The sequence below is a fragment of the Passer montanus genome, unplaced genomic scaffold, assembly GCF_014805655.1.
Source record: "Passer montanus isolate IOZ18808 unplaced genomic scaffold, ASM1480565v1 scaffold119, whole genome shotgun sequence".
Classification (NCBI taxonomy): Eukaryota; Metazoa; Chordata; class Aves; order Passeriformes; family Passeridae; genus Passer; species Passer montanus.
In genome coordinates this window covers 1,458,448-1,483,565 of record NW_024358611.1, presented here as the reverse complement: position 1 = coordinate 1,483,565, position 25,118 = coordinate 1,458,448, and the positions used below count along the sequence as shown (strand labels likewise).

Sequence of the window (25,118 nt, the reverse complement as noted above, 5' to 3'; positions counted from 1 at the left end):
TCTGACAACTGCTGTCATGAAAACTGGACTGAATAGCTGTGGGAGAACTCAGGAATGAAAGTAAAGGAGTGAAAAACATCTCCAGCTGTCATAAAAAGGAATGATTTGCAATTCCTCCCCTCTCCCAGGGCTCGAGATGGTCTTCACATGAGAGTTGCACCTCGAGTTTCTCTTGTGCTGGCTGCTGGCTGCAGTGCTGGCGGGGGCAAGGAAACACAAAACAATTTCATGTCCTTTGGGCAGCAACAGAGGCAAAGTGACTTACAAAGCTCAAACGAGTTTGTCATTTGAGGTCTCCTAAATCCTTCCCTAGTTCCTTCCTGCTCTAGGTCCATGCCAGTAGAGGCTGAGGGAAAGCAAAGGGAGCAGCAGATGCCCAGCATTTCTGGTTCTCAGCTCACCCCAACACAGACTGGCTGCTGACCCTCTTCACTGAGCCCGCTGAGGACTCACAGTGGTGAAGTTTCCATTGTGGTTTGCAGCTCTGAATCTTAGCCTGAATCTGACCCATCTTGCAAGTCAGCAACATCAGCCTGGGTTTCAAAGTGCTGATGAGAAGATATTTCAATACACAGTGTTTTAGGGGTTTAAAATATACAGAGGTTCCTCAGATCCCTTCCCACCCCTGTCCAACAGGGATCAGCTGAGAGGACCAGGTTTCTCAGAGAAGCTGTGGCTGCCCCATCCTTGGAAGTGTCCAAATCCAGGTTGGACAGGGCTTGGAGCAACTTGGGATAGTGGAAGGTGTCCCTGCCCATGGCAGGGGGTGGAACTGGATGGGCTTTCAGGTTCTTTCCAACCCAAATAATTCTGTGATTCTAAATATTACCTACATCACCCCAGATACCAACTGAGCTGTGGGGGGATCCCAAAAGGACACAAAACTGCAGGCTTACCTTGGGTGGGGCAGGAGGAGGTTTGCCCTTGGTTTTTGTGTTGCCTCCAGAAGTGTGTTTCTCATTGGGCATCAGCTGATTTTTGCTGCCAAACAACCCCATCCTGGAAGGAAGAGCAGAAATTGGTTTTAATGAGACTGCTTTTGGGGAAAGGTGCAGGTGCCGAGGGACAAAGTCTGCATTCATGAAGAAGAAGCTGGAGAAAATCAGAATGCAGGACGATAGCACAGTGAAGAGAGGAGTCGAAAACCATCCTGTCTACAGTCCTCTGCTAATTTGGACCTTGTGAACCCCATGGTTTCTGTTCCCACATGACTCTAGTGTTTCACACTTTGCAAATGAGGTTCAGACAGACACTACAAGTCACCAGAAACACAAGAAAAAGAGGCTCAAATGACTGCTTTGGATATGTCCCCTCTCCAACTCAGAGATCCCCATCTGATATCGCACTTGCTCCAGAGCTGGGTGATGCTGGAAGGATGAAGATGGATTTATAAACAGCCCTGTCCTGAGCTGGTCAGCTGCACCAGGGCTTCGGGAGGGTCACACAGTCCCTGGCCCAAGAACGAGTCACCTCAGGCAGCTCAGGGCTTTCTGCAGCTCCTGTCCCTCCCACGCAGCAGGGCCAGCGCGCGGATGTGGCCGCGGCGTGCACGGAACCAGTCCCGCTGTTCCTCACATTTCAGCAGCTCAGGCTCACACTTGGTTCTTCCAGGAAGCCACAGGACCTCTCTGGCCCCTTGGAATACTGTGAGAAGTTTAAGGAATGCGGTGCAGCCTGCATCCATTCTGCCTGTAAAGTGTGGGCTGAGGGCTTGTCTCATCCAGCTGCAGTACTCTGGTACTTTTTGATGTGCTCTGGGGCCTCACAAAGTGTGGCTCTCCCAGAAATCATGGATTAGGTTTCCCTCTACCCTATGGATGTCTCAGACCTGCTGGACACCCCAAGGATCACTAGACACAAATGAATCAAACCTTTTCCATGGATCATCATCTGGTCTGCATTAAGTATTCCAAAATTGGGCTTGAGGACTGTTTGACTTTCATCCTAGAAATGTAATTTCAGCTCCAGTCTGGAATTTAAGGATAATAATGGGTCTGGGTAGCCAAAATGGCCAAACTCTTCTTAGAGCCTCAAAAATTAAGGAACAGATGAAGCCAGCATTGCTGAAGTGCAACTTCCAGTTCCAAAGTCTGCCCCACTCCTGCTTTGAAGCAAAGGCCTTGGAAGGTGTGGGCTACCTGCCCAAAACTCCCAAAATTCAAACCCTGAAGTGCAGAGACATATTGACTCCTATTTCTGCCAAAATACCTCAAGGTCTGCAGTGATCATGGAGGATCAGGGGCCTCAGGTCCAGGGACACCCCACAAATGTCAGTCTGGCACTGTCTCTTGGTAGCCAGATTCCAACCAGTGTGTTCAGAAAAGCTCCCGGCAAGCCAGACTCACTGGGAAAAATATTCCAGTAAAAGCAGCTTTTTTTTTTTTTCTTTGCTTTCTAGCACAGATCTAATATTTTAAAATCTGGGACTCTAAAATGAGGTTTCTAATGAAGCCGCCAAAATATTGTAAGTTTGTTGGTTTTTTTTTAATGTATTCTCCCTTCTGCTTTATTTTTATTATTACTGATAAGGTATGCAAAATAGAAGGAAATGGTGAAATATTTCAGGATAGCCTGATACACGCTTTCCCCCCATCCAAAACTTTTTTCATCTCTGAGATTTCCTTTGACCTGGGTTTGCAGATGGCCCATCCATCTGTCCCCAGGCCTCAGCTCCGCTCCAGGCACTGACAGCACAGTTGGAGGGGGAGTTTCACCTATTAAATCAACCAGAGCAGTTCCTGCAGCAATTTCGTTTTTATTTGGCAGCCTCCAGGTTGTACCCAGAACTTGCTCTGCTTAGCAGATCTGGTGGTGCAATGGCACATGATTTATTAGGGGAACTTTTCCTGCTTTTCCATTCACAACTTTGTGCCAGGATTTCAGATTCTTGAACATGGGGGATTTTGCCACAAGAGTAGCTTGAATTTTCTTTTTTCTTTTTTTTTTTTCTTTTTTTTTCTTCCAGCAGCAGGGAAGAGCAAGGTATCATTTAAAGTCAAGGCTGGACAATGGATACGTTTCAGCTATCACTCATTACCAGCTGTGAAAGACAGAAAATCCACCTACATGTTTGGCATTGATTTGTTGTCCTTGTTACTGTCTCACTGGAAAATCCTGGGATCTTTGATATACTCTGCTCCCAAGTGAGACATAATTCATAAAACTGCCATATTTTTGGCAGATTTAGGGAATATGAGACACAGCACGAGTCAGCAATTTGCCTTGACTGCCAGTCATGTCACAAGGACGATCTTATGGGAGGATTGACACCTACAGGATCATGGATGCTTCTTTTGGGGTTTTCAGTTGCTCTTAATGCGTGATGGCAACGAAAGATATTTTGGCCATAAAATATATCCTCCCACACACATCCTCCCTCTCCCCTTCCGCTCTGTGTCAGGCAATGTAATTTGCCCAATCATAAGAACACCAGGTGCTCACATAATTAATGGAATACATTATTATTATTATTATTATTATTATTATTATTATTATTATTATTATTATTATTATTATTATGCGATGATTTGGGGGCCTGCAAAAGGGTATAAAATGCTGTTGGAGATTGGACCCTCTGGACCAACTGATCTTCCAAGGGGGAAAGCAGCTTCTGGATGGGTCTTCACCCTGGCAAGGATACCTGCAGGACATCCAGTCCAAAGATGGAGAACTTTTGGGCGGGTGAGTGAAATCTCTCAGTTCTGGTCAAATACAGAGATAAATCCTAAAGCAGCTCCATAGGTGCTTTGCAGTTGTAAATTCTGCAGGGCCAACGACTGAAGATCTGTACATTTCCAGCTGAACTTGCTTACACTGTAATGCTTTAGTGATAGACCAAATCTCAGTGGAGTGAGCCACACTTAGATTTCTTTGGGCAGTTCAGAAAGCAAGGAGGTCTCATGGCTCAACAGGAGAAACTACGACCTGGTGACACTATAACCACTGCAATAGATGATGGAGCTATTCTTTAGATATTCACTGGCAACATTTATTGTATTATCTGTAAATCTAATCATAATCATCCACACCATCACTGTGTCCTACTTCTCCCCCTGGGCCAAGAATCTTCTTTTAACTACTCTGGTACCCAGTGGTGGCAGAATGGGAAAGGCCTGGAGGAACATCAACCTCAGCAAGTCCAACCAGGGGCCTGGGGCCATTCCAGCTCCTCAGGCAGGGTTTGAGAGGAGTGGGGACCACGACTTGACCTGTGCACCCCCGTGGGGACATTGCAGCCCTTTCTGCACCCTGCTGAGACTGGAAACACCTCTCTGCAGCCTTGCACAGACTCAGCTTTGTCCCCACGCATGTGTCGGAGGCACAGCCGTGCAAAAGCAGCTCAGAGAGGGGAACAACACAGCCCACCACGAGTCAAGCCTCCCACAAAGGTCACTCGCTCCCACCCACACACAGAAGGGGTTTGAACAGTGCTGGGGATTCGCAGTCCCTACAAAATCCACCAGCCCCACTCTCCCAGCCACCTCCAACACTTTCGGCAGCCAACGCCACCATCCTTTGGGCCAGAAGGTGTTTTACAAAACCCGAAATAGTCCTGCAGGCAAATGTTGCTGGATACAGCGAGCTGCTGGTTCCCATGTCACAGCTGGTGGAACCTTAGACTGGTAAAAAGTAATTTTATTTTTGAAAATAAAGGCGGCTGAGTTGAGTGTGTGTCATGACAATGTGTTTTGCTTCTGATTAATGCTTTTAAAAATTGTCTTCACAAGAAAAAATAAATGAGAAAAGCCATTTAGAGTAGTTCTCCTACCCTGTTTTTACTTTTTTTTTCCAGTGGAAAGGAGTGCTGGGGAGAGCACAATAACTCAGAAAATCATAGAAATTTCCTTTGCGAATTTATAGTATTTCTCATCTAAAAATGTTGGTTTTATTTAATAACTAAGGGAGGGGAAATTTTTTCTTCAAGCTTCCAAAACGAGTTCTTTTTAAAGCGACCAAAAGTCAAAGCAGAGTGACCAGAACAAAGAAGTTTTAAGGCAACACAAAGTTTTCTCCATATCGCTCTTCATCAGAGAATGGAGGGATAGGACAAGGAATAATAGGTTTAAACTGAAGGAGGGGAAATTTAGGTCTGATATATGGAAGAAATTTTTCCCTGTGAGGGTGGGGAGGCCCTGACACAGGGTGCCCAGAGAAGCTGAGCTGCCCCTGGAAACCTGGAAGTGTCCAAGGCCAGGCTGAACAAGGCATGGAGCAACCTGGGACAGTGGAAGGTGTCCCTGCCCAAGTCAGGGTGTGGAATTGGATGGTCTTTAAGGTCCCTTTCCACCCAAACCGTTCTGGGATTTTATGATCCTATATGCATAAAAGCGTGTAGCAAAAAACAGCTTCAGAAACAAAATGATGGAATTCTTGGGGTGGTTCTGTGCAGGTCCAGGAGCTAGACTCAATGATGTGCCCCTTACAGCTCAGGATATTCTACAATTTTATGAGTCCAGCTTAGCTGCTGCTAGGTCCTGAGTAAAGAATGTTCCAGAAGAGCCAAGCTGAAGAAGCCAATTGACACCAGGACAACGAGCTCTGTGGTGCAGCCAGCTCTGAATTTGTGGGACAGACATGCAGGTCACAGGAACATTCAATACATGAGCAGAACCTCTAAAACTGGGGCTCAAGCTGGGTGCCCACGTTGGGGAATGATGGAATGCAATTTTATCAGCCTTCACAGGGGTAGTTGAGGTGGCATTTTGGCTACAGAGAGGTAGGTGCAGGTTGAAGGGTTTCTGCTGAAATGAGTCAAAGGGAGCTCTCCGAAGATCTTACAACCATGAATATCCCAAGCTGGAAGGAACCCACAAGGATCATCAATCCAGCTCCTGGCCTTGCCCAAGACATCCTAACAGTCCCACCCTCTGCATCCCTTAGAGCATTGTCCAAACACTCCTGGAGCTCTGGCACCCTTGGGGCTCTGACCATTCCCTGGGGAGCCTGTTCAGTGCCTGACCACCCTCTGGGGGAAGAACTTTCCTTAATATCCAACCTAAACCTCCCTGGAGTCAATTTCACACGCTTGCCTTGGGTTCTGTCATTTCAAACCTTTGACCATCTCATTTTCACAATGAGCAGCCCTGCACCACCTACTGCCATTGGCTGCTTTCTTCTACCAGGGCAAAAGAGATCTAAAGTAATTTCTGGTGAGAATCCAGCACCTTCTGCAAGAGGGATGTGGAGGACACTGACAGGCAGCCTTGGGAGTGCATAGGCGGGTATAGGAAAGGAAACAAGACCAAATTGAGCAGAAAAGCAGAAGTCTTGGCTCACCATTTGCCTCAACCCCATGAAACTGCCATGGAAAAAAGAGGTTAATACCCAAGTAAACCAATAGAGTTTCACTCTGAGGGCAGCTCCAAAAGAAAAAACCCCTAAGCCTACTGAAATCACAAAATGAGCCCCCTTTCCATCCAGATTCTGTGGTGGGTGCAACAAAGTGTTTCAACAGTTCAGTAAGTTCGGATATTTTAATTCATTTTAAAACTTACGAATGTCTATTTTTTTAAGAACACATTTTTAAAAGTAAATGGGTTCAAAAACCCTAAAAAATGTACTTTTTAAATGCAGATCTAGCCTATTATGAAAGGTTTTAAATGCTAGCTTTCTCTTTGCAAGTCCTCCCCTCTTCTGAAAGAATTGCTGAAATCAATTCACTTCAGATGCAATAATTTAAGTATTCCAGATTTGCATTTTTGCATCAACAAGGAGCGAGAAAGTTCAGTAAAAAAAATTTCCTCCAGTTCTCAGAGCATCACAGTTGCATTCAATTCTCTTTCCCCTCAATAATGTAGTTCTTCAGAACATTTCCTGACCTGGCACCCTCGGACTGCTTTGCAAGACACAAAATTGAAGAATTACTGAAGATCTTGATGGATCAGCTCCTTAAATAAGAAGAAAGATTTGCTACTGAAGCAGTTTTTGCTGTGATCATTTTCTACTTCTGCTGGGTTTCTGTCAAGTCATATTTTGAAATAATTTGCAGCTTCATTGCTAAGAGGAGGTAAGAAGACAGCTCCAAACCAATGTGCTGTGCTATAAAGAGCACTGAAACCATGAGCAAGGTCTTTCTCAGAGGCAGAAGGTGGAGGCTACAGCCACCCTCTGTGATGTGGTGGCCAAAATCTGGCTGTCCCATCCCTGGGAGTGTTCAAGGCCAGGGTGGATGAGTCTTGGAGCAACCTGGTCTAGTGGAAGGTCGACCTGCCCATGGCTTTAAGGTCCCTTTCAATCCAAACCAAATCATTCTGTGATTCCATGATTCCAGCACTGCAGGAAGTCCCCGTGAAGAGCTGGAGAACCCAGAGGAAGAAGCATCCTGGTTCTTGCTGGGGAGTGAAGCAAATGTTGGGTTTCCCTGTTGCATCCTCGCCGGAGAACTGGGAATATCCTACTGACAGTGTTCAGACCCTGTTCCAGTCCTGATCTTTGATGGATACCAGGTTTTATTTGTGAAATGAGGACTCTGTCAAACAGTCTCATCTGTGTCAAAGGTCCTTGAAGGGAAGGTGAAAAACCCCCAGGAGCAACTGGGCTCTCCCACTGTGGTGAGGTGCTGATGTTGAGGCTGATCCATCCTAAAAAACCCCAATGCAGCTGTAGCTGCCTCCTTCTCTTGGCCCCATCCTCCTCCTTCCCCATTCCAGTGCATCCCATCTCCCTGGCTTGGACTCTGTCCAGGTCCCAGTCTTGAGCACAGCCAGTGTGGCCAAACTGCCTTGGAAATATCTGATTCCTGGCAGCCCAGGGCAGATGAACAAATCCAGGAGCTTTGTGATCCTGTGATTTATCCCAAAGTGAGGGGTGCACATTTCAGGAAAGAGACTGAAGCCCACTGGCTTATTTTAGGGTCTCCTGCTACAATCCAAGCCAGCTTTCCATTTCTATTACAATTTATATCTGCCCTAAATCTACAATTTTTCTTAGGCCATGATTTGCAGGTGAACCAGGCCCAAGCAAGCGAAACAAGCAGAAAATCCATCTGTTCCAGGCCTTTCTGAAGAGCTGAGACAATCTCTGGGAGAAGGCTGTGTGAGGCTGGGGGGGTGTGGGAGCGCACAGATTTCCAGAACCTTGAGTTTAAGCAGACACAGAAAGTCCTTTGACAGGGAATTAAAAAAAAATAAAGAGAAGAAGATAATAAAAGCTTCTTGCTCATTCCAGAAGAAGAGAACAGCCTCCTGTTGCCAGAGTGGTCATTCCCTAATCAAAACATCTGTCTGGAGGAAAAATGGCTGCTTACATTGAGCTTTGCATCCCGCTGGAAGCCGACGGAGGCTCGGCTGGGCTGCAGGAGGCTGCGGGCCAGGAAACAGAGCCAGGGCTCAGGGTCTTGGAGAGGGGAAAAGCAGGAGGGCAGACTGCTTATCCCACCTCCCTTCATGCTTCCCTCATGAGCTCAGCCCAGGCAGCAAGGTGGGATGTCTGCTGGGAATGTCTCTGCAGGACTCAGGGGCTGTGGGATGCACTGGAGTGGGCAAGGAGGAGGATGGGTCCAGGAGAATGAGGCACATCCCTCTGGGTACCTGCAGCCCCCACTCTGGGGTTCTTCAGGAGGGACAGGTTTTATGACAAAGCTGCACTGCCCAACAGCACTTCCTGCAGAGCCCGGAATTTCAATCCAAATTTCATCTCAAACTTCTCTCTGCCCAGTGTTGGTGTGGGGCAAATTGTGGATGGGTCCTGGGTGAGCAGGGGCACAACAGGGAGAAATGCCCTCTGCATGCCACCCCTATCTGACATCCAAACCCTCTGGAAGTGGGCACAGACTGTGGTCCTTTGGCCAGAACCCCTGATGCTCCATTCCACAGCACTTGGAGGACATATCACAGGAATCTGTAGGGATGTGGGGAGGTCCTGGCCCTCCCAGCCCTGATAACATGAGGAGATGGATGGGCTCCACACCTTTATATGGGGCCACCCAAACTTCTGCCCTGGTGAAGGCCCTTCCTGGAGGCCCTGCATTCCAGAGGATTTTTCCTAGGAAGGGACAGCATTTTATAGGACCAAGGGGAGAAATGATGAACCTGGTGGCAGGCTGGTGCTCAGAAATTCAGTTCCTTGGATCAAGTCTCAGAGGGAATGATGCTCCCTCTCACCACACTCAGCAGAGGCAAAGGGCTATAGGGAAGGATGTACATCTCCAATTCCCCACCTGAACACCTCCAGCTGCGTGTCAGGAATAGCAATGGGATGTCAGGAATAGCAATGGGATGCCAGAGCACTTCTCTACTGATCACAGCGGTGTCCAACTCCTGTCAGCCTTCCCCACACACAAAACCTCTCTTCCCCTCCGGGCCCTGGGAGAATGGGGGGGATGGGAATGCCAGGCTGTGCACACCTGGCACTTCTTTGTCCTCCCCTCCTTTTACAGCAGACAGAGGGAACAACATCCCCGCAAACCATCCCTCGGTGACGGATCCAGCAGGAGCTGGGAGGTGCCTCCATCATCTCCTTAACCCACAGATTGTGGGGAGGAGAGGAAATAGGACAAGGAAGGACAGGAGGGTGGATGAAGACAGAGAAAAACCTGCTGTGCCTCTCCCCACCCTCAGGGGAACGTGGATGGGGGTGGGATGTTCCCGACTTGCCTGCTTCCCACGCTGCTGCTCCGGGGGACACGATCCGAGGACGCACGAGCCGCTGGTCGGACCCATGACAGATGCTCCATGGGGCTGAAGGCCCTTCCCAAATTTTTCTTTCAGAGGCCTCTGGATTCCACCACATCCACACCATCCATGAGACCAACAGCTTTACACCCCTGGACCGCAGGAGCAGCCTGGTTTTGCAAATGCTTTTAATGGGATTTCTTTTTTTAATCAGGTCTTTGTGTCAGAACTGACTCTTTTCTCCCCCTCTAAGGATTTCTTGCTCTATTTTGATTATAAAAATGATCACCTGGGAGAGGGTGGGAGTTGCACTTCCCGGACAACCTGGCCAATGAAAATAACAATGAAGAAGGAGAGAAACACAAAGAGAATCCAGACACAAACCCCAGCAAATGCCACAGGCTATTAACAGCTGTCATTAAAAGCAGTGAAAATGACTGTGAATGGATTGTTCTTCCACTATTCAAACCACCAAATTTTAGGAAACAAACCTAAAAACTGGCTTTGCAATGATCTTTCCTTTCTGTCGCTAAAAAAAAGACCTTTTACTGATGAAACACATCTTGTTCCAGCCAGCTCCATCCCTCTATGAACCTACTCGACCATAGAAGCGTGGTCTAACGAATTAAGACCTGGTCAGGGACTTGTGGGTGGCTCTGAGGAAGTGACTTTCTCACTTTGCCTCAGCATGTTCAATTGAGAGACTGAAACTCTGTCCTGGGAGATAAATGTTGTATAAGAAGCAGGATTTGTTTCTGTAGAGGCTTCCCGTAGCGGATGTGTAATGAGCTGGCTCCTCTGCAGTGTTGTCAGTGTATTTTTTTAAGCTGTTGCAAACACATGGCCCCCAAAAACCACCATGTACACCTCTGTGGGTAATTGCATGGCGTCATCTTTGCGTTGTAAGTGACAGCAGGAGGGAAAAGGACGCTTGGTCTCAGCCAGCTCGAGGCTGGGATGACCTCACATCGTTTACACTTCAGCTGCCCCCACTGAGCAGGACAAACACGAGCCAACATCTGCTGGGAGTGATGCACAAGCTAAAGGTCACCCCACACTGGTGATGTTGTTTACAGGAGGAAAAGCTTCACGGGGCAGATCTGAGCTGAGGTCATGGCAGAAGACCTTTACCAGCCACAGGACACAAGAACAACAAGAGGGTGGCTGAGGACACGATGATGTGTGAGGTAGGGACAGCTGCTCCAGGGTGCACGTGGCTGGTGCCCCCTCTGGAAACATGGGATGGGAAGCAGCCTTGGCTCTGCAGCTGTGCTCCTGACAAACGAAGACATCCCCATGGAGGGCTGCAAGGCTGTCTGGGCCATACACAGGGGCCTGCAAGTTCTTGGGGGTCACACTGAGTCCATCACCCTGGAGGGTCAGCACAGAATCTCAGAATCTCTAAATCCTGGAATCCCAGAATCTTAGAATAGTTTGGGTTTGGAAAGGGCCTCTGGAGGTCAGCCAGTCAAACCCTCTTGCTAAGGCAGGATCACCTGTAACACACGACACAGGAACATGACCAAGTGGGTTTAGAATGTCTCCAAAGAAGAAACTCCACGCCCTCCCTGGCCAGCTGCTTCAGCTGTTTCTGAAACCCTCAACATAAAGAATTGCTTCATCATGGTTGAGGTGGAACTTGTGGTTTATTTTATGTCCATTTCTGCTCATCCTGTGGCTGGGCACCACTGAAAAGAGCCTGGCACCATCCTCTGACACCCTCCCAGCCTGGGTGACACTGAAGACAACCAGGACAGACACGCAACCCAGCAGGCCTCAGCCAGGTGTGCCTGCTCTTAGAGACACAGAAATGAGGAAGCCCTTGCAGATTTGCCAGACTTCCCCCTTGCCAATTCCCGTTTTCCCTTCCCAGTTCTCCTCCAGCTAAGGGCAGGGGATGGAGGTGGAGCTCCTCAGGTTTGGGGCTGGGGAAGAAGAGGGCAGTGTCAGGTTAGGTGGAGGGCTTTGAGCTTTAGGACAGGGCCTCGCCATTTGGTGGGCGACCTCTCTTTGCTAAATGAGCTTCACTTCCTATCCCTATGAAAAGGGAAGTTGCTCTTTTAGAAAGCTGCTGTCATCCACCGCTGAGGTGGGAAGGAGGAGCTACCACGAGGTGCAGCAAGGGCTGAGCGCTGCTGCAGTGTCTGCCAAGTCATCCTGGGAACGGGGCGACAGCGTGGCAGCTCCAGAGAGAAACCTGCTTCTGCTCTGACACACATTCCCACTGCTGACAGCGGGGAAACCCAGCAGCTGCAGTGGGATCTGCACTGCACTCTCCCAGTGATGGCCGCAGTTCAAGCAGCTCAAAAGCAAGAATTAAAAATAAAAAGGATTCGGTGTGCTGTGGTTGGCCTGCTGCATCCCAGGGAGGTCTTTCTGGTATCTTGTGGTATCCTGTGTGTCACCTGGAGCACATCCCTTCATCCTTGGGCCTACACTGTTTCCTCCAGCCTGGGAATCTCATGGCTATGAGATGGAGCTTCTGGAAGCCTGGAAAATTTGCTTCCTCAGCCCAGGGATGTCCTCTGAAAGCAGCTGGAAGGGGAACCCTGAGAAAGTTTGTGAAAAAAGGCAGTAAAAAGGGAAAAAGTCTCTCATTTGCAGCTCCCAGTCACTCCAGATGGGCTCCATCTGTCCCCGTTCCCCCAACCTGAAAGCACAGGCTGTGATCTCACCCAGCCAAGCAGGGTCTTTCTGGTGGTGGCTTCCACCCTGTTTTCATACGTCAGCCTCCAGATGTTCTCCAGTGCCTTTGCAGGCCCTGACACGAGTGAGAAATAATGGAATTATAGAATCACAAAATAGTTTGGGTTGGAAGGGACCTTAAAGATCCTTCAGGGCCACACCTTCCCATGGGCAGGGACACCTTCCACTATCCCAGGTTGATCCAAGCCCCATCCAACCTGGCCTTGGTCACTTCCAGGGATTCAGGTGCAGCCACAGCTTCTCTGGGCACCCTGTGCCAGGGCCTGCCCACCCTCACAGGGAAGAATTTCTCTCTAATATCCAATCTAAACCTACTCTCTGTCAGTTTGAAGCCATTCCTGGGAAAGCCTCCCTGCAGATGACCCCACAGCCCACCAGGACAACCCCACAGCCAGACTTTGCAATGGTGGCCCCTGCACGGCCTCCTTGTGCAGCAGTGCCCATCCCATGGCATTTTATCCATTTCACACTGACACAAAGGCATTCCTGTTGGGATTTCTGCTGCAGAAACAACTCCAGCTTTGAATTGAGCCCACCGAGAGGATGAAGGTACCTCTGCTTTCCCAGCTGGCCCCCAGGACTGCTTCCCTCTCCTGCCGCTGCAAAAGCTGGGCAGCTCATTTCCTCTAGACTTTGTTTTCACAGGCTGGCCAAGCTTTTCTCTTCCCTTTTAGGAATGAGTAGTCTCTTTTACCATCAGAACCTCCCTGTTCCCATACCTCTAGCAGATGAACAGCTTATTTACAGTGTCCTGCTGCTCTTGGAAGACACTGATGTGTTATAACCAACCTACCAGACTCCATTTTGAGAGTTCATTTTCGGAGCTCTCTGAGGACTTTTTGAACACCAAGGCAGCATCTCAGCTACTAAAACAGGCAATATTGGGCTTCCTCTACCTCTTAAACATTTGGTGGCTGCATCCAAACCCCTGGTGATCCCCATTCTACAGGAGCTGTGGTGGTTCCTGGATTATATTTATCTACGTATGTTTATCATGTTTATTTAAAGTCTACCCTGATTTCACCGGCCCTCCTGTTGGATCTCTGCTTTGCAAGAGACAGGCTATCCCTTTTTCCCTGATTTGAAGGAAAACAGGATTTTTCCCTGATCCCATCCCTGTGTTTGGGATGACACTCAGATCACCCCAAGTGCAGGGTGAAGATCGGCTCCCTCTTGTTTCACTACCATTATTTATTATTAAATCCCATTGGTTTTGCAGGATATCTCCGGAGACTGGGATAAAAATGCAGGTTATGCTTGATGGCAACTGGGAGGTATTCTGCTAGTAATTTCCACAAAGAGATTTTGTCTGGATCCCGTGAGGAAAAGCCTTTTTGGAAAGAGAAAATAACTCCTACCCAGGCCAGTCCTCCCTGCCAAGCTTGTCCTACACTCAAAATATGACTATTCCTGACTACATGCAGCAGCCAAGACCTTGTCTCAATATTATTTCCTTTCTGATGCTCGTAAAGAAAGAAGAAACCCATTGCTTTTTAATCCCTTACCCAAAATTAGATGATTAACTCAATTTTCAGAATTAAAATAATATCGAAACATCCTTATGGTGCTCGAAGGAGACAGGAATGTAACAGAACAAAGCCAAACCTCGCAACCAGGTTTGTTACAGAAAGTCATTATTTATGGCATTGAATTGATGGGGCTGATCTACTCTCAGGTTACCTTACATTTGATCTGGCCTGAATTTATTGCCTCAGAGCTGGAAGAAATCTTATTTCCTAAAGTTTCTTGCTTTGCCAGTGTCCATCCTCTGCCTGGCACCAGCAGTACTGCACTAAAACAACCAGGATTTCTTCTCACCTGGTTAGGACCAGTCTTGTACAGAGCCCCACATTCACAATTCCCTTCCACTCACAGTTATTATTCCTTGGCAGACCACTGAGTGACTTTTAGAAAGCTTTTTCCAACTTTTTCACCACAATTTTCAGGGGAAAAAAAAGCATTCCATGGGAAATCACCACCTTTCAAAAGGTTCTGTCACACAAACACCATGAATATTGGCACCTCTCACTGGAAAAAAAGAGTAATAATCGTGCAAGTCTGCTGCATTAATGTCTCAAGCAGCTGTGCTCTTCTTCCTCTGCTTCTAAAATGGTCAAGGCCAAATATGCAAGAGACAGCCAGGAAAAAACATCAAGATAAAAGTAAATTTAAAGATTTTCTATCAATTTCTCTGCCTGCTTAGATTGGCATCACTTCTCCCTCTTTCCATCATGCATTACAGGTGACGCCTTGATTTTTCCACAGGTCGAATTTAACTTCTATTCAAAGCCCACTTCTCAATCATCATCCTCCCACAGACACATTTTGAGAGGTTCTGCCCCAAATTTCATGGTCCCAAGTTGTTCACATAACCCTGGATGCCACCAAGGCTCAGGTGTTGGGCAAGGAGCTGTCTGGGCTGAAAGAAGTCCAGCACTTCCTCTGCACCAGGCATTTTGTTACAGTTTTTCTTTCCCACCCCAGGTTTCATGGATAAGAGAGACCTTCCATAATTGAGGAAACACCATCCTGTAGTAAATTGTGACCATGGGGACCTGGGCATGGGGCCAAGCACCTCTTTTGCCTCTTGGCTGTGAGGTCCCTTTATCAAGTGACAAAGAGTTTTTCACCCAACTTTCACCCACCAAAATCATTCCTGATCCTGCCATCACCAAGGCACACCAGACATCCTGGACACTGAGTAATTTTTTTATTCTTCTCTGCTCGTTAAGTAGCAAAGAATTCATTTGTGAGCCATGTGTTTATTATTTCTGCTGCGTCTCCTACGTGCCTGACACACAGAACCCCAGGGGTGCTGCTCGCTGCTTTTTGATCAGCAACACATTCCACGGCTTCCAGAGGAGCAGAAATTGCCAGTGAGATTGGGTCAAATTTGGAAAACTATTTTATAAAAGTATGTAAGTAAATAAATAACGAGGGAGAAATGGAGGGTGGTGATTTTGAAAAGTACATTTCAGTTCAGAAGCCAAGTGTATTCCACAGGGTGGCAGAAATGTAGGACTGGCACCACGAAGGTCATTAATCTCAGAGACTCCCCTAACATGTGCTTCAAAGCTTTCAGTGATGGAAATTCCCACTGCTTCCTATCAGTCTTTCCCAGCTCTCTAATTCCCATAGCCTTAAAATGGCATCCTAACAACCACCACTAATTTCCTTGACTGAAAGACTCATGACTCTCTGTCCTACGCATGGCAGATGCCCCATCCCTGGACGTGTCCAAGGATATGGCTTGGAAAACTCTGGGATGGTAGAAAGTGTCCCTGCCCATGACAGGGAGTTGGAATGAGCTGACCCTTAAGGTTCCTTTCCAACACAAACCATTCCATGATTCCATGGTGGACAGCAAGTTTATTCCCTCCCTCTTTGCTGTGTCTCCAGCAAATGAAGCAACATAATTTCTTGCAGTAATTCCAAATGGTTCACACTTCCCACACCTTTGCTCAACCATGTCCCTCTGCTTCATGCATTTATCACTGGGTTTGGAAATTTGAATAGGCAAGGCCACAACGTTTTTGAAATTAAAACTGACCAGCATTAACAAAGACAAAATTGCTCTGTAAAACCACAGGAACGTTGTTCTCCTGCTCAGTTGCAACTTCTTAGAAAAAATTATAATTGAAACCCACTTTTTTTACTTTAACACAAGGATCTCTGGTGGTTTGAGCCTGGTTTTTGTTGGTGGGGAAGATATTTTTGGCTGGATATTGTGATGGATTTAAACCTGGTATGGAAAACAGGCTGATCTGTGAGAAGCAAACGTCTTATCCAGCATGAAATATTGGAATTCTGGTTTACATTCCTATTTATGTTTAAGCAAGAACCATGACTCTGCATAGCCTGTTTTGTCCAGTGATATCCATAGGTGCAACTGCTCCTTCCACAAACAGCACCAGGACCCTGGGGCTGTAATTCATTGCCAAGACCTCTGCAAGGGGGAATTTCATCCTTTTTTTACCCCCCCAGCTACTTCTAATCTTGCAATGTGGAGTCAGTCTAATGAAAAAAGCTGACTTGCACCACATGGAATTAAGACATGGATGGAAACTTTGGGGCTGGCGAGGATTCCACCAGGATTTAGCCCCAGGTGTCCTGAAAGATATTTTCCCTGTGATAGAAACCCTGCAGGAAATGATTGGCTACAAGGGAACTCATCCACATGGAGGCAATGCTTGGTTGCCTCCAGAGGCTCGTGAACTGTGGAGGAGCAGTGAGGAAACTCCTTTTTTAACACAGATGGAATGGAAAGAACGAGGGGAAGGAAGAATAGCAAATAATGATGAAGTAACAGCATGCCCAGGAGCTCCTACTCTGCTCAGCACATCCCTGTGATCCCTGTGAAATCCATCCATGTGAATCCTCCCTTTCCACACCTGCTTTAGATGACAAAAAGCCTGGGCTGTTTCTGAAAAAAGCCTCAAGGTCATTTTCGGAGGTTGATATGCCCATCAAGGTGCCACAGAGAATTAAAGGTTGAAATATGGGTCAGAAAGAAAGCCACAAAGCAGAAATAAAGGAGCTGATAGCCATGTTTGAAAGGGACACACAGCCCAAATTATGAGGGAATGGGATGACCATCCTGGGATGCTGTGGGTTTCATTAAGAGGAGCTGGAATACACCATCTCAGTTCAAAGCCCAGGGTATAACAGCATCCCAGAACACTCCATGCTGATTAAATCGAACATGGGAATTTGTTGGAAGAGAATATAAAGAATAATCAGCAGCACTTTTGCAAAATTTTCACTTAAATATGCCTTGGGTGTTTCCTCCTCCACCAGAAAATTCAGGTTTTGACTTTGTAATCCTCACGGGGCAATAATAGCCCTGTACTGGCAGAACAAAACAAGAATGGGCCAGAAGGGTTTTTTCACTGACTTTTGGGTACCAATACAATAAAAGGCTGCAGGAGGTCTGGGAGAAGAAAGCAGAATATGAACAAGAAACCACAAGCTCTACAGCCCTCAAATCTTCTGATAAAAAATGACTTAAACCTTGACAGAATGACTGACCAAGCATATTAATGAGGGTGCCTGGGCTGCCCTGCAGCTGTCCTTTTTTTTATTCCTCATTTCCATCTGCCTTCTCCATGTCCAGCACGTACCTGAGCTGGGACCATGTGCGTGTGCTCTGCATGCAGCAGGAACCCTCACTGCTGGCAGTGTCCTGGTTTTGTACTGTTAAAGATTCATAATCAATTAAATATTAGAGCAGCCCATCATGAGAGGCAAGAAATAGCCCCAAATCATGAGCGGGGAAACTAAAGCACTTTGAAGAGCATTCAGTGGAGCTTCATCAGCCACAAAGCCCTGAGAAAACACTGTAGTGTAACCTCCTCTCTGAGGAGGTCTGAGATGCAAATACCCCACAACACAGCAAGTGCTATTCCCTCCCAAAAGTGCCACAGCAAGCACAGATATCCTGAAATATCCATGCTCCAACTTAGAGCTCTGCAATTTTGAGCCTGACATAAATATTAATCAGGAATGAATGTTATAGGCTTAGTGCAGATCCTGGGAAGTGACCAGAGTAGAAGCAGCAAGTCCACTCTTCCTACAGCTCCCCTGGAGACTTCCAGCTTTGCCAGAAGCTTTGTCTACAACCAGCATTAACTTTGCAGCGGTTTTACCAGCTTCAGTGGAGGAGCTGGTGAAAACAAAATATTGCATCTAGTGAGACCATTTAAACCATCTGTTGTGTGGAAGAAAGCAAAAGCTCTCAAAAATCCCAAGTGTTCATCTCCACAAATGGGGAATTAACGATTCGACCCTTCCCTGCACTGTCTGCAGCACCCAAAGGTTGCTGTGTTGGAAGCTGAGTACCCAAACTTCCACCTCCTCTCAACTTCAGAACTGGGTCCCTGATTTCACCTTCTCCTGTCACTCTCATTTCCAGGAAATTCAGTGGGATGAAGCTCATTCACTCCTGGCCATCATCTATTTTCACTATTTTTAAGAGAAAGAAGGTTGTCCTGTGCCTGAGAGAGAACCCATTGGGTGAACATCTGACTTGGAGCATCAGTCCCACCTCAGAGCATTCCCAGTTCCAGCAGCGGGAAGCTGCCAGAAGGAAAGACAGACACACCCCCTGTCCTGGTCCAGAGCAGCAGTTTGGCTCATTGGACATCCCACACTAAAGGCTTTAATAATCACTGGTCCACAGATGGGGCAAATCTTGAAATACCCTAAGGGAATATGGCCAGTGGAGCACCAGACAACAAACAGGCAGCAGGAAGGAAGGAAAACTGCTGGAAAATCGTTTGCACTTACCTTGAGAGTCCTGTGTTCAGATTAAATCATATCCCACTCAATCTTAGCTGTCCACCAGAGCTGAAGAACCCCTTCCAGATCATCAGCGTGGGACCATCAGCTCCTTCTGATGAGTTTCAATCCTTGGAGCATGCAGAAAGAGAAAACCCTAATTCTTCTCGTCGTTGTGTGTTGAGTTGCTGTTGGTGGTTTCCTGTTGCCAACAGCTGAATGACAAATGGAGCTGGTTTGTTACACTTAGAGCAGTGCAGGGCTGGCTGTATGACCACACTTCTCACACCCTACTAATATTAGAACGGGGTCTACCTCTAGAAGAGCCCACAAAGGCTCTTTAGGCTGTATGAAGTCTGGTCCTGCTGCAAACAGGGCCCTGAACTGCTCTCATTCAGGCTGGGGTGAGGTGAAAGTCAACCCCTGGAGCCTCAGGGTATAAAGCTGGTCTGAAAATGGGAGGAGAAATATGGGTCTGGGGTTGTGTAAATTGGCCCATTCACAGCTCAGAGCAGTCTGAGCCAATGGAAGGGGTGGGGTTATTTATTGCGTGCACTTGACTTTCAGAGAGATTATCACCAGTCAGGTTCGAGTCTGAGAAGTTTCTTTTTTTGTAATCAGCTGGGTTACAGGGCTGTAACCTCACTTACTTTCCATTTGAGGTTCTGGTTCTGCTTCAGATCTCACCTAAAGAGACAGGTCATGTTCTTCCTCCTTTCTTCAACGAGTACAAGACAGCTGATGCCATTTAGGGCACAGGGGGAAGAGCACAGAAGACAGCTGACAGCACATCCTGGTATCTCTCTATTGCTTGTGTGGGAGATTTTGTGAGATCTGCCTTCCCTCTGTTTTGTGCAATTAACTGTTTGTGGTTCCTGCACAAAGCTCTGCCTGTGCTGAGCACCCAGAGCACATCTGGAGCTGCTGTGGGTGAGGCCCAGCTCAAACCTCACCCAAACCTCTGGGGCATTTCAGTGCCTTCCATTCCCAAGGGCCTTTGGGCACCAGAGAATCACGGAATTGTTTGGGTGGGAAAATAAAAATCCACCAGTTCCACCATGCCATAGCCAAGGACAACTCCTACTATCCCAGGGTGTTCCAAGCCCTGTCCAACCTGGCCTTGGACACTTCCAGGGATCCAGGGGCAGCCACAGCTTCTCTGGGCACCCTGTGCCAGGGCCTCACCACCCTCACAGCCAGGATTTCCTTCCCTATCCCATCTATCCCTGCCCCCTGCAGTGGGAAATCATTCTCTGTGTCCTGTCCCTCCACGTCTTGTCCCAAGTCCCTCTCCAGCTCTCCTGGAGCCCCTTTAGGCTCTGGAAGGGGCTCTAAGCTCTCCCCAGAGCCTTCTCTTCTCCAGGGCAACACCCCCAGGAGTTTCTCTCAGCCTGGCTCCAGAGCAGAGGGGCTCCAGCCCTTGGAATATCTCCGTGGCCTCCTCTGGAATCACTCCAGAAGCTCCAGGTCCTTCCTGTTTTTACCATGCAATGCTGTGAAGCTCCATCATCCCCATTTCCACCCTCAGCCCGAGGGTTCCAGACCCACCAACTCATCTGAAGGCCAGGAGGGTGATGAGTGTCACATCCTGATCCTGCTGGATTCTGGACAGAGCCCCTGCACGTTGAGACAAGGAAAAAAGAAAACCAGCCAGAGGTTCATCAAACAGGACAACAGGGATCCTGGCTGAGACGGGCTGAGCAATGGGATGTTTGTCAGCTTTTTTTTTTGAGATGAGGGATGAAAATATTATTTAAGAGAAGGTTGGATCTTCACTCTTGGTCATGCAGATTAAAGGATCACCACTGGCTGAGATAACACCCTTCTTCTGATGGATTTCTGCAGGGGAAGTTGTCTGGAGGCAAATTCCAAAGTGTGGATCTCTCTGGAATAGTGGACATCGGGAGTGTTGCAAACATTTGATTTTATGGCTCATTCATCAGTCTGAACAAACAGCAAAGCGGAGGAATCTAACAAGCAAACACATTTCAAGTCCTGTTCACATTTTAAGGTCCCCACAATACTCAGTTTGATTTAGAAATTGAAAAAAAATTCCAACAGCTGGGGTAAAAGAAAAAAAAATAGATAAAAATACAATTATTGGTCTTTCAGTTTATTTGTCCTGGGTTGAGGAGATTGTCCAGATTCTGTTTGTCAAGCCACCAATTGCTGAAGTAGAACTGTGATCCCTGGCCATCAGCTCTAAAACCCAGAGAATTCCACCCATTTGGAGTGGAAGTAAAACTGAAATCCCTTTTTTTTTTCAGCAAAGAAGAGAGGTGGAAAAAACATATATCAGTCCTGAGATTTTTAAATGCTTTTTACTTTTATGGACTGCTGCAATGAGTTGGGTTAGTAGGTTTATCAAAGGAAAGCCATACAAATCAGTAAAAAATCTTTGGAAAGGGTCTTGATTTTATTTGTAAATGATTTATAGTTCTTCAGGTATTGGGGAAATTTTTTTAATTGAGGGAGAAATAATTCAGTAATACACACACTTACAAAGTTAGTTATGGAATCACAAAATGGATTTACTTTTACCTTTGAATAAAACCAAATGGGCTGAAAATTCCCACCATGATTTTGATAAGATTTCAGCTACAATTGTCCTCTGCTTTTTTCTTTGATATTTGACTCACCTGGGAGAAACCCATAGAGAAAATAAAGTAGATACCCCAAGGAAGGACGCTGACCTAGTGGAAGGTGTCCCTGCCCATGGCAAGGGACTGGAATTAAATTAGGGTCCCCTCCAACCCAAACCATTCAATGATTCTGTGAAGACTGAACCAGGCACCAGGTCCCTCCAGTGATCCATGGAGTTGAGCAGCCAGGTGACCACAACTGACCTCTGCAGCCCCTGGGGACACCAAGGGACAGCATCACCTGGGGACCTGCTGCCCTCTGGAGGTGCCTCTGCCACGTTTCCAGGTTTATTTGCTCCCAGGTCATCCTCCTGCCATGCCAGAGGACTTTCCTGGTACAGTCCCTGTGGAGGCTGCTCCTGCCCAGGATGGGATGATGATGGTTGGGTGCACAACAGGCTCCCCTTCCCATCCTTGGAAGGCCGAACCCCAGGGAACTGTAGGATCACAGAATGGTTTGGGTTGGAAGGGACCTTAAAGGCCATCCTGTTCCACCCTGTGCCATGGGCAGGGACACCTTCCACTATCCCAGGTCGCTCCAAGCCCTTTCCAGCCTGGCCTTGGACACAGCCAGGGATCCAGGGGCAGCTACAGCTTCTATAGACAACCTCTGCCAGGGCCTCCCCACCCTCACAGGGAGGAATTTCTTCCTAATATCTCATCTAAAGACACTCTCTTCCAGTTTGAACCCTTCCCCCTTTGTCCCATCACTCCACGTTCTTGTCCCAGCTTCCCTATATGTTCCCTATATGTTCAGGAACTTTTCTTTACAGGGACTTTGCTTTAGGGGAAAAGCATTTATTTGAGGACCAGCTGAGAAGAAACCATGGATGATTCTGTAAGATTCCAGCACTGGTCCCACAGAATGGCCACACGACCCTGCCAGGAGATCCAGCTCCTCCATGCCTTGCTAGCAGGATAGCTGCAGGGAGAAACCACCCAAATCCAGCAGAAAGGGCAAGAAGCAGAAGGTTCAAATCCAAACTGAGTTTAGCTGCTGCTGTTGTGATAAAGAAATGGTAATTTCTGCCCATTTTGGGTGGTGAGAGGCAGCTCAGAAGGTCCAGGTAAGACTTAGGGGGCTCTAAGGCACCTTACAGAGTTTGTGGTGTTCAGGTCAGCACAGGGGATCCCAAGGAAGTCCAGCTGCCTCATCCCTGGAAGTATCCCAGGCCAGGTTGGACAGGGCTTGGAGCAACCTGGGATGGTGGAAGGTGTCCCTGCCCATGGCAGGGGGTGGAATGAGAGGATCTTTAAGGTCCCTTCCTACCCAAACCCTTCCACGATTCTACAAACTACCACTACAGCAAGCAGTTTCCAGCGTTGGGCTTTGCAAAACCTCATCCCAGCAAAACCTCAGGCTTGGATCCATGTGTTCCCAAGAATTCAGCAGTCTTCTGGGAAAGCTCCTGTGCCCAGGGATGCTGTGGGAGCTGGCAGTCTCTGGAGCCCTGCAGGCAGCAGAAAGGATTCCTTGTGTCTGAGGAAAAGCAAAAAAAAATACTGAGCCATAGGTGTGGACAGTGCTGGTGTTTCACAGGTTTATTTTACCGGATCACACCTAATTTCAGGTGTCCATTGCAGGTGGTTGGTGTTAGAGCATCACCAGTGGGAGCAGCACTCTTCTTCATCAGCTCTCCAGCAGCGTTTTTTGGATGAAGACAACTTATCCAAGATAAATCCAGGCCAAAAAACATTCAAACCCATGGACTGGCTTCAGAGGGATGTGGCTGCAGCCTTTCACTGCTATCTTATGGCAGCTCATTTGAAATCCATTACGCAACTGAATTAAAAATAAACATTTACAGAAGAGGGAGCGGGTGAGAGTGTGTGGTCTGTTCCTGCGAGGAGACAGACAGACAGACAGACATCCAGCCTTGGAAGCAACACCTCTGCTGTAAACTCACCCTGCTAGACCTGGGCTCTGCCCCTGAGGCCAAGTGACCCTGTCTGGCCATGTCACTGTGATTCAACGCTCCTGGCTATCAAATCTGGGTGCCTGAATCCAATTTGTTTGTCAGGAAGGGGCCCCAGTCGTGGTCATTCCCAAGCCATGTCCTGGGATTGCTCATCCCACACCAAAACCAGGCTGTTTCACCCTGTGCCTCTCTGTTCCCTGGTTCTGCTTGGTTCATGGGCACAGAATCAGATTTGATTCAGATGAGGTGTTGCTGAAAATGTTGAACCTCCACATGCTTGATGGACCAGGCTCAGCTCTGTGGGATCTAGCAACAGGATAACAGGAATGGGCAGGAGCTGATGCCCAGGAAGTTCCACCTGGAATGAGGAAGAACTTTCCTGTGCAGTGACCGAGCACTGAACAGATTGTCCAGAGAGGGAGTGGAGTCTCCCTCACTGGGGATATTCCAGAATGATCTGGATACAACCCTGTGCCCTGTGCTCTGGGATGGGGAGGCTGGACTAGCTGACCCACTGTGATCCCTTCCAACCTGACACCTCTTGGGATTCTGGGGTTCCTTTTGCTGCTAAAAGCTGCTGTAGGTCTTTGTCAGACACTTTTAACATGCAGCCAACAGCTCTTCCATCTCCCTTGGTGCCTCTCCATCATCATCAGCCTTCAGGTGCCTCTCTGCAGCACAGTGAGAGCTCATCACCAGGCTGAGTTTGCATATGCAGATCTGAAATCTAACAAAAAATGGATGCTGGCAAAGCAAAAAAAAAAAAGAAAAATTGCATTTTCATCAGAAATGTGGAAATGCTGCTGTTCATTCTGAATCTGCATTGCTGCATCCAGGGCACCCCCCTTCTCTGCACTCCAGACTTCCAAACCCTGTGCAGGCACAGCCTCTAAATTACTGTGGGGGTCTGGGGTACCCCTGGCATTCGAGGGGAGGTGGGAAATCCCACCTCCAGCCCTCCCATGCTGGAGCTCTGGAAGGGGCTGTAAATCTCCCCGTTGCCCTCGGGGGGGCAGGGGGGATGGTTCAGGCAGGAGAAGGGAAGGGTGAAAAAAAAAAGGAATAAAAAGGCTGTGAAGGGGTTTCCCTCACAAAAGCTGGATGTGGGAATGCGGGAAGGGGCCTGGGTGGTTGGGGGTCACTGCCCAAGGTTTAACCCTTTGCAGCACCAGCTTTGCAAACGCGGGCAGTGGCTCTGAGCCCCCAGATGGGTGGTGTGTGGGATGCTTTGGGCAGGCTTTGAGGGGTTAACCTCCAACTTCTTTGAAGGAAGGAAACCCCCTCTGTCCCCTGCCTTTGATTCTGGACCCCACTCAGCCAGAGCCGGGCACTGCCTCTCTCAGTCCCTCCTCGGAAGCAGCTAAAATGGTTCCCAGCAGCTGTGGAAGCAACAGGAGCTTCCCCAGCACAAAATTCAGGCACAGGCTGGTTCCTAAACTGGTTTCTGCCCGGGGATGGATGGTACCAGCCAGGGAGCCCCGAGGCACCACCCTGGCGCTTCCCAGAGATGCTGATGCATCCTTGCAAAATTCCCCTCTGCACACGCAGTGGGCAAGCTGTGGCACCTGGAAATCGCCATCCCAAAGCTCTCCCGAATGCCAGAGGACCCCAAACTCCTTGGAGGGGGGCTGATATCCATGATAAGAAGCACGGTCAGCATGAGGACACCAGCAGGTTGGTGTCGGGAAGAGCCACAGATTCCTTCAGGAGCACAGCAGCTCTCCGGGCATCTCCTGCAAGCCTTGAGGGAACCTGCCCTCCACTGGACCGCTCCATCCCTGCTCTCCACGCCGAAAGCATCGCTGATGTTCCTCCCTCTCCTGGGTGCCGGAGGATGTTTAGGACCCGGGCTGTGCAGCTCCTCCCTTCCAGGTCTCTCCAGGGTTATTGCTTGGTGGGAGGTAGGTTCAGGGCTTGGTGGTATGAATGAAAGAGAGAGAGGAAATCGGCACTGAAAAGCTCAA

General features: G+C 48.1%; 1 protein-coding gene across 1 annotated transcript in view; it reads right to left on the bottom strand.

Annotated features, from left to right (window-relative positions):
• Positions 1-18,854, bottom strand: part of BLK (BLK proto-oncogene, Src family tyrosine kinase) — a 44,519-nt gene extending 25,665 nt beyond the window's left edge. Inside the window, exons 1-2 of the mRNA XM_039697618.1 lie at positions 18,603-18,854; positions 897-999 (exon numbers count right to left, since the gene is read on the bottom strand). Of these exons, the coding sequence (XP_039553552.1) occupies positions 897-998 (102 nt within the window). The 5' untranslated portion in view covers position 999; positions 18,603-18,854. The remainder of the gene's footprint in view (positions 1-896; positions 1,000-18,602) is intronic.
• Between the last annotated feature and the right edge of the window lie 6,264 nt (positions 18,855-25,118).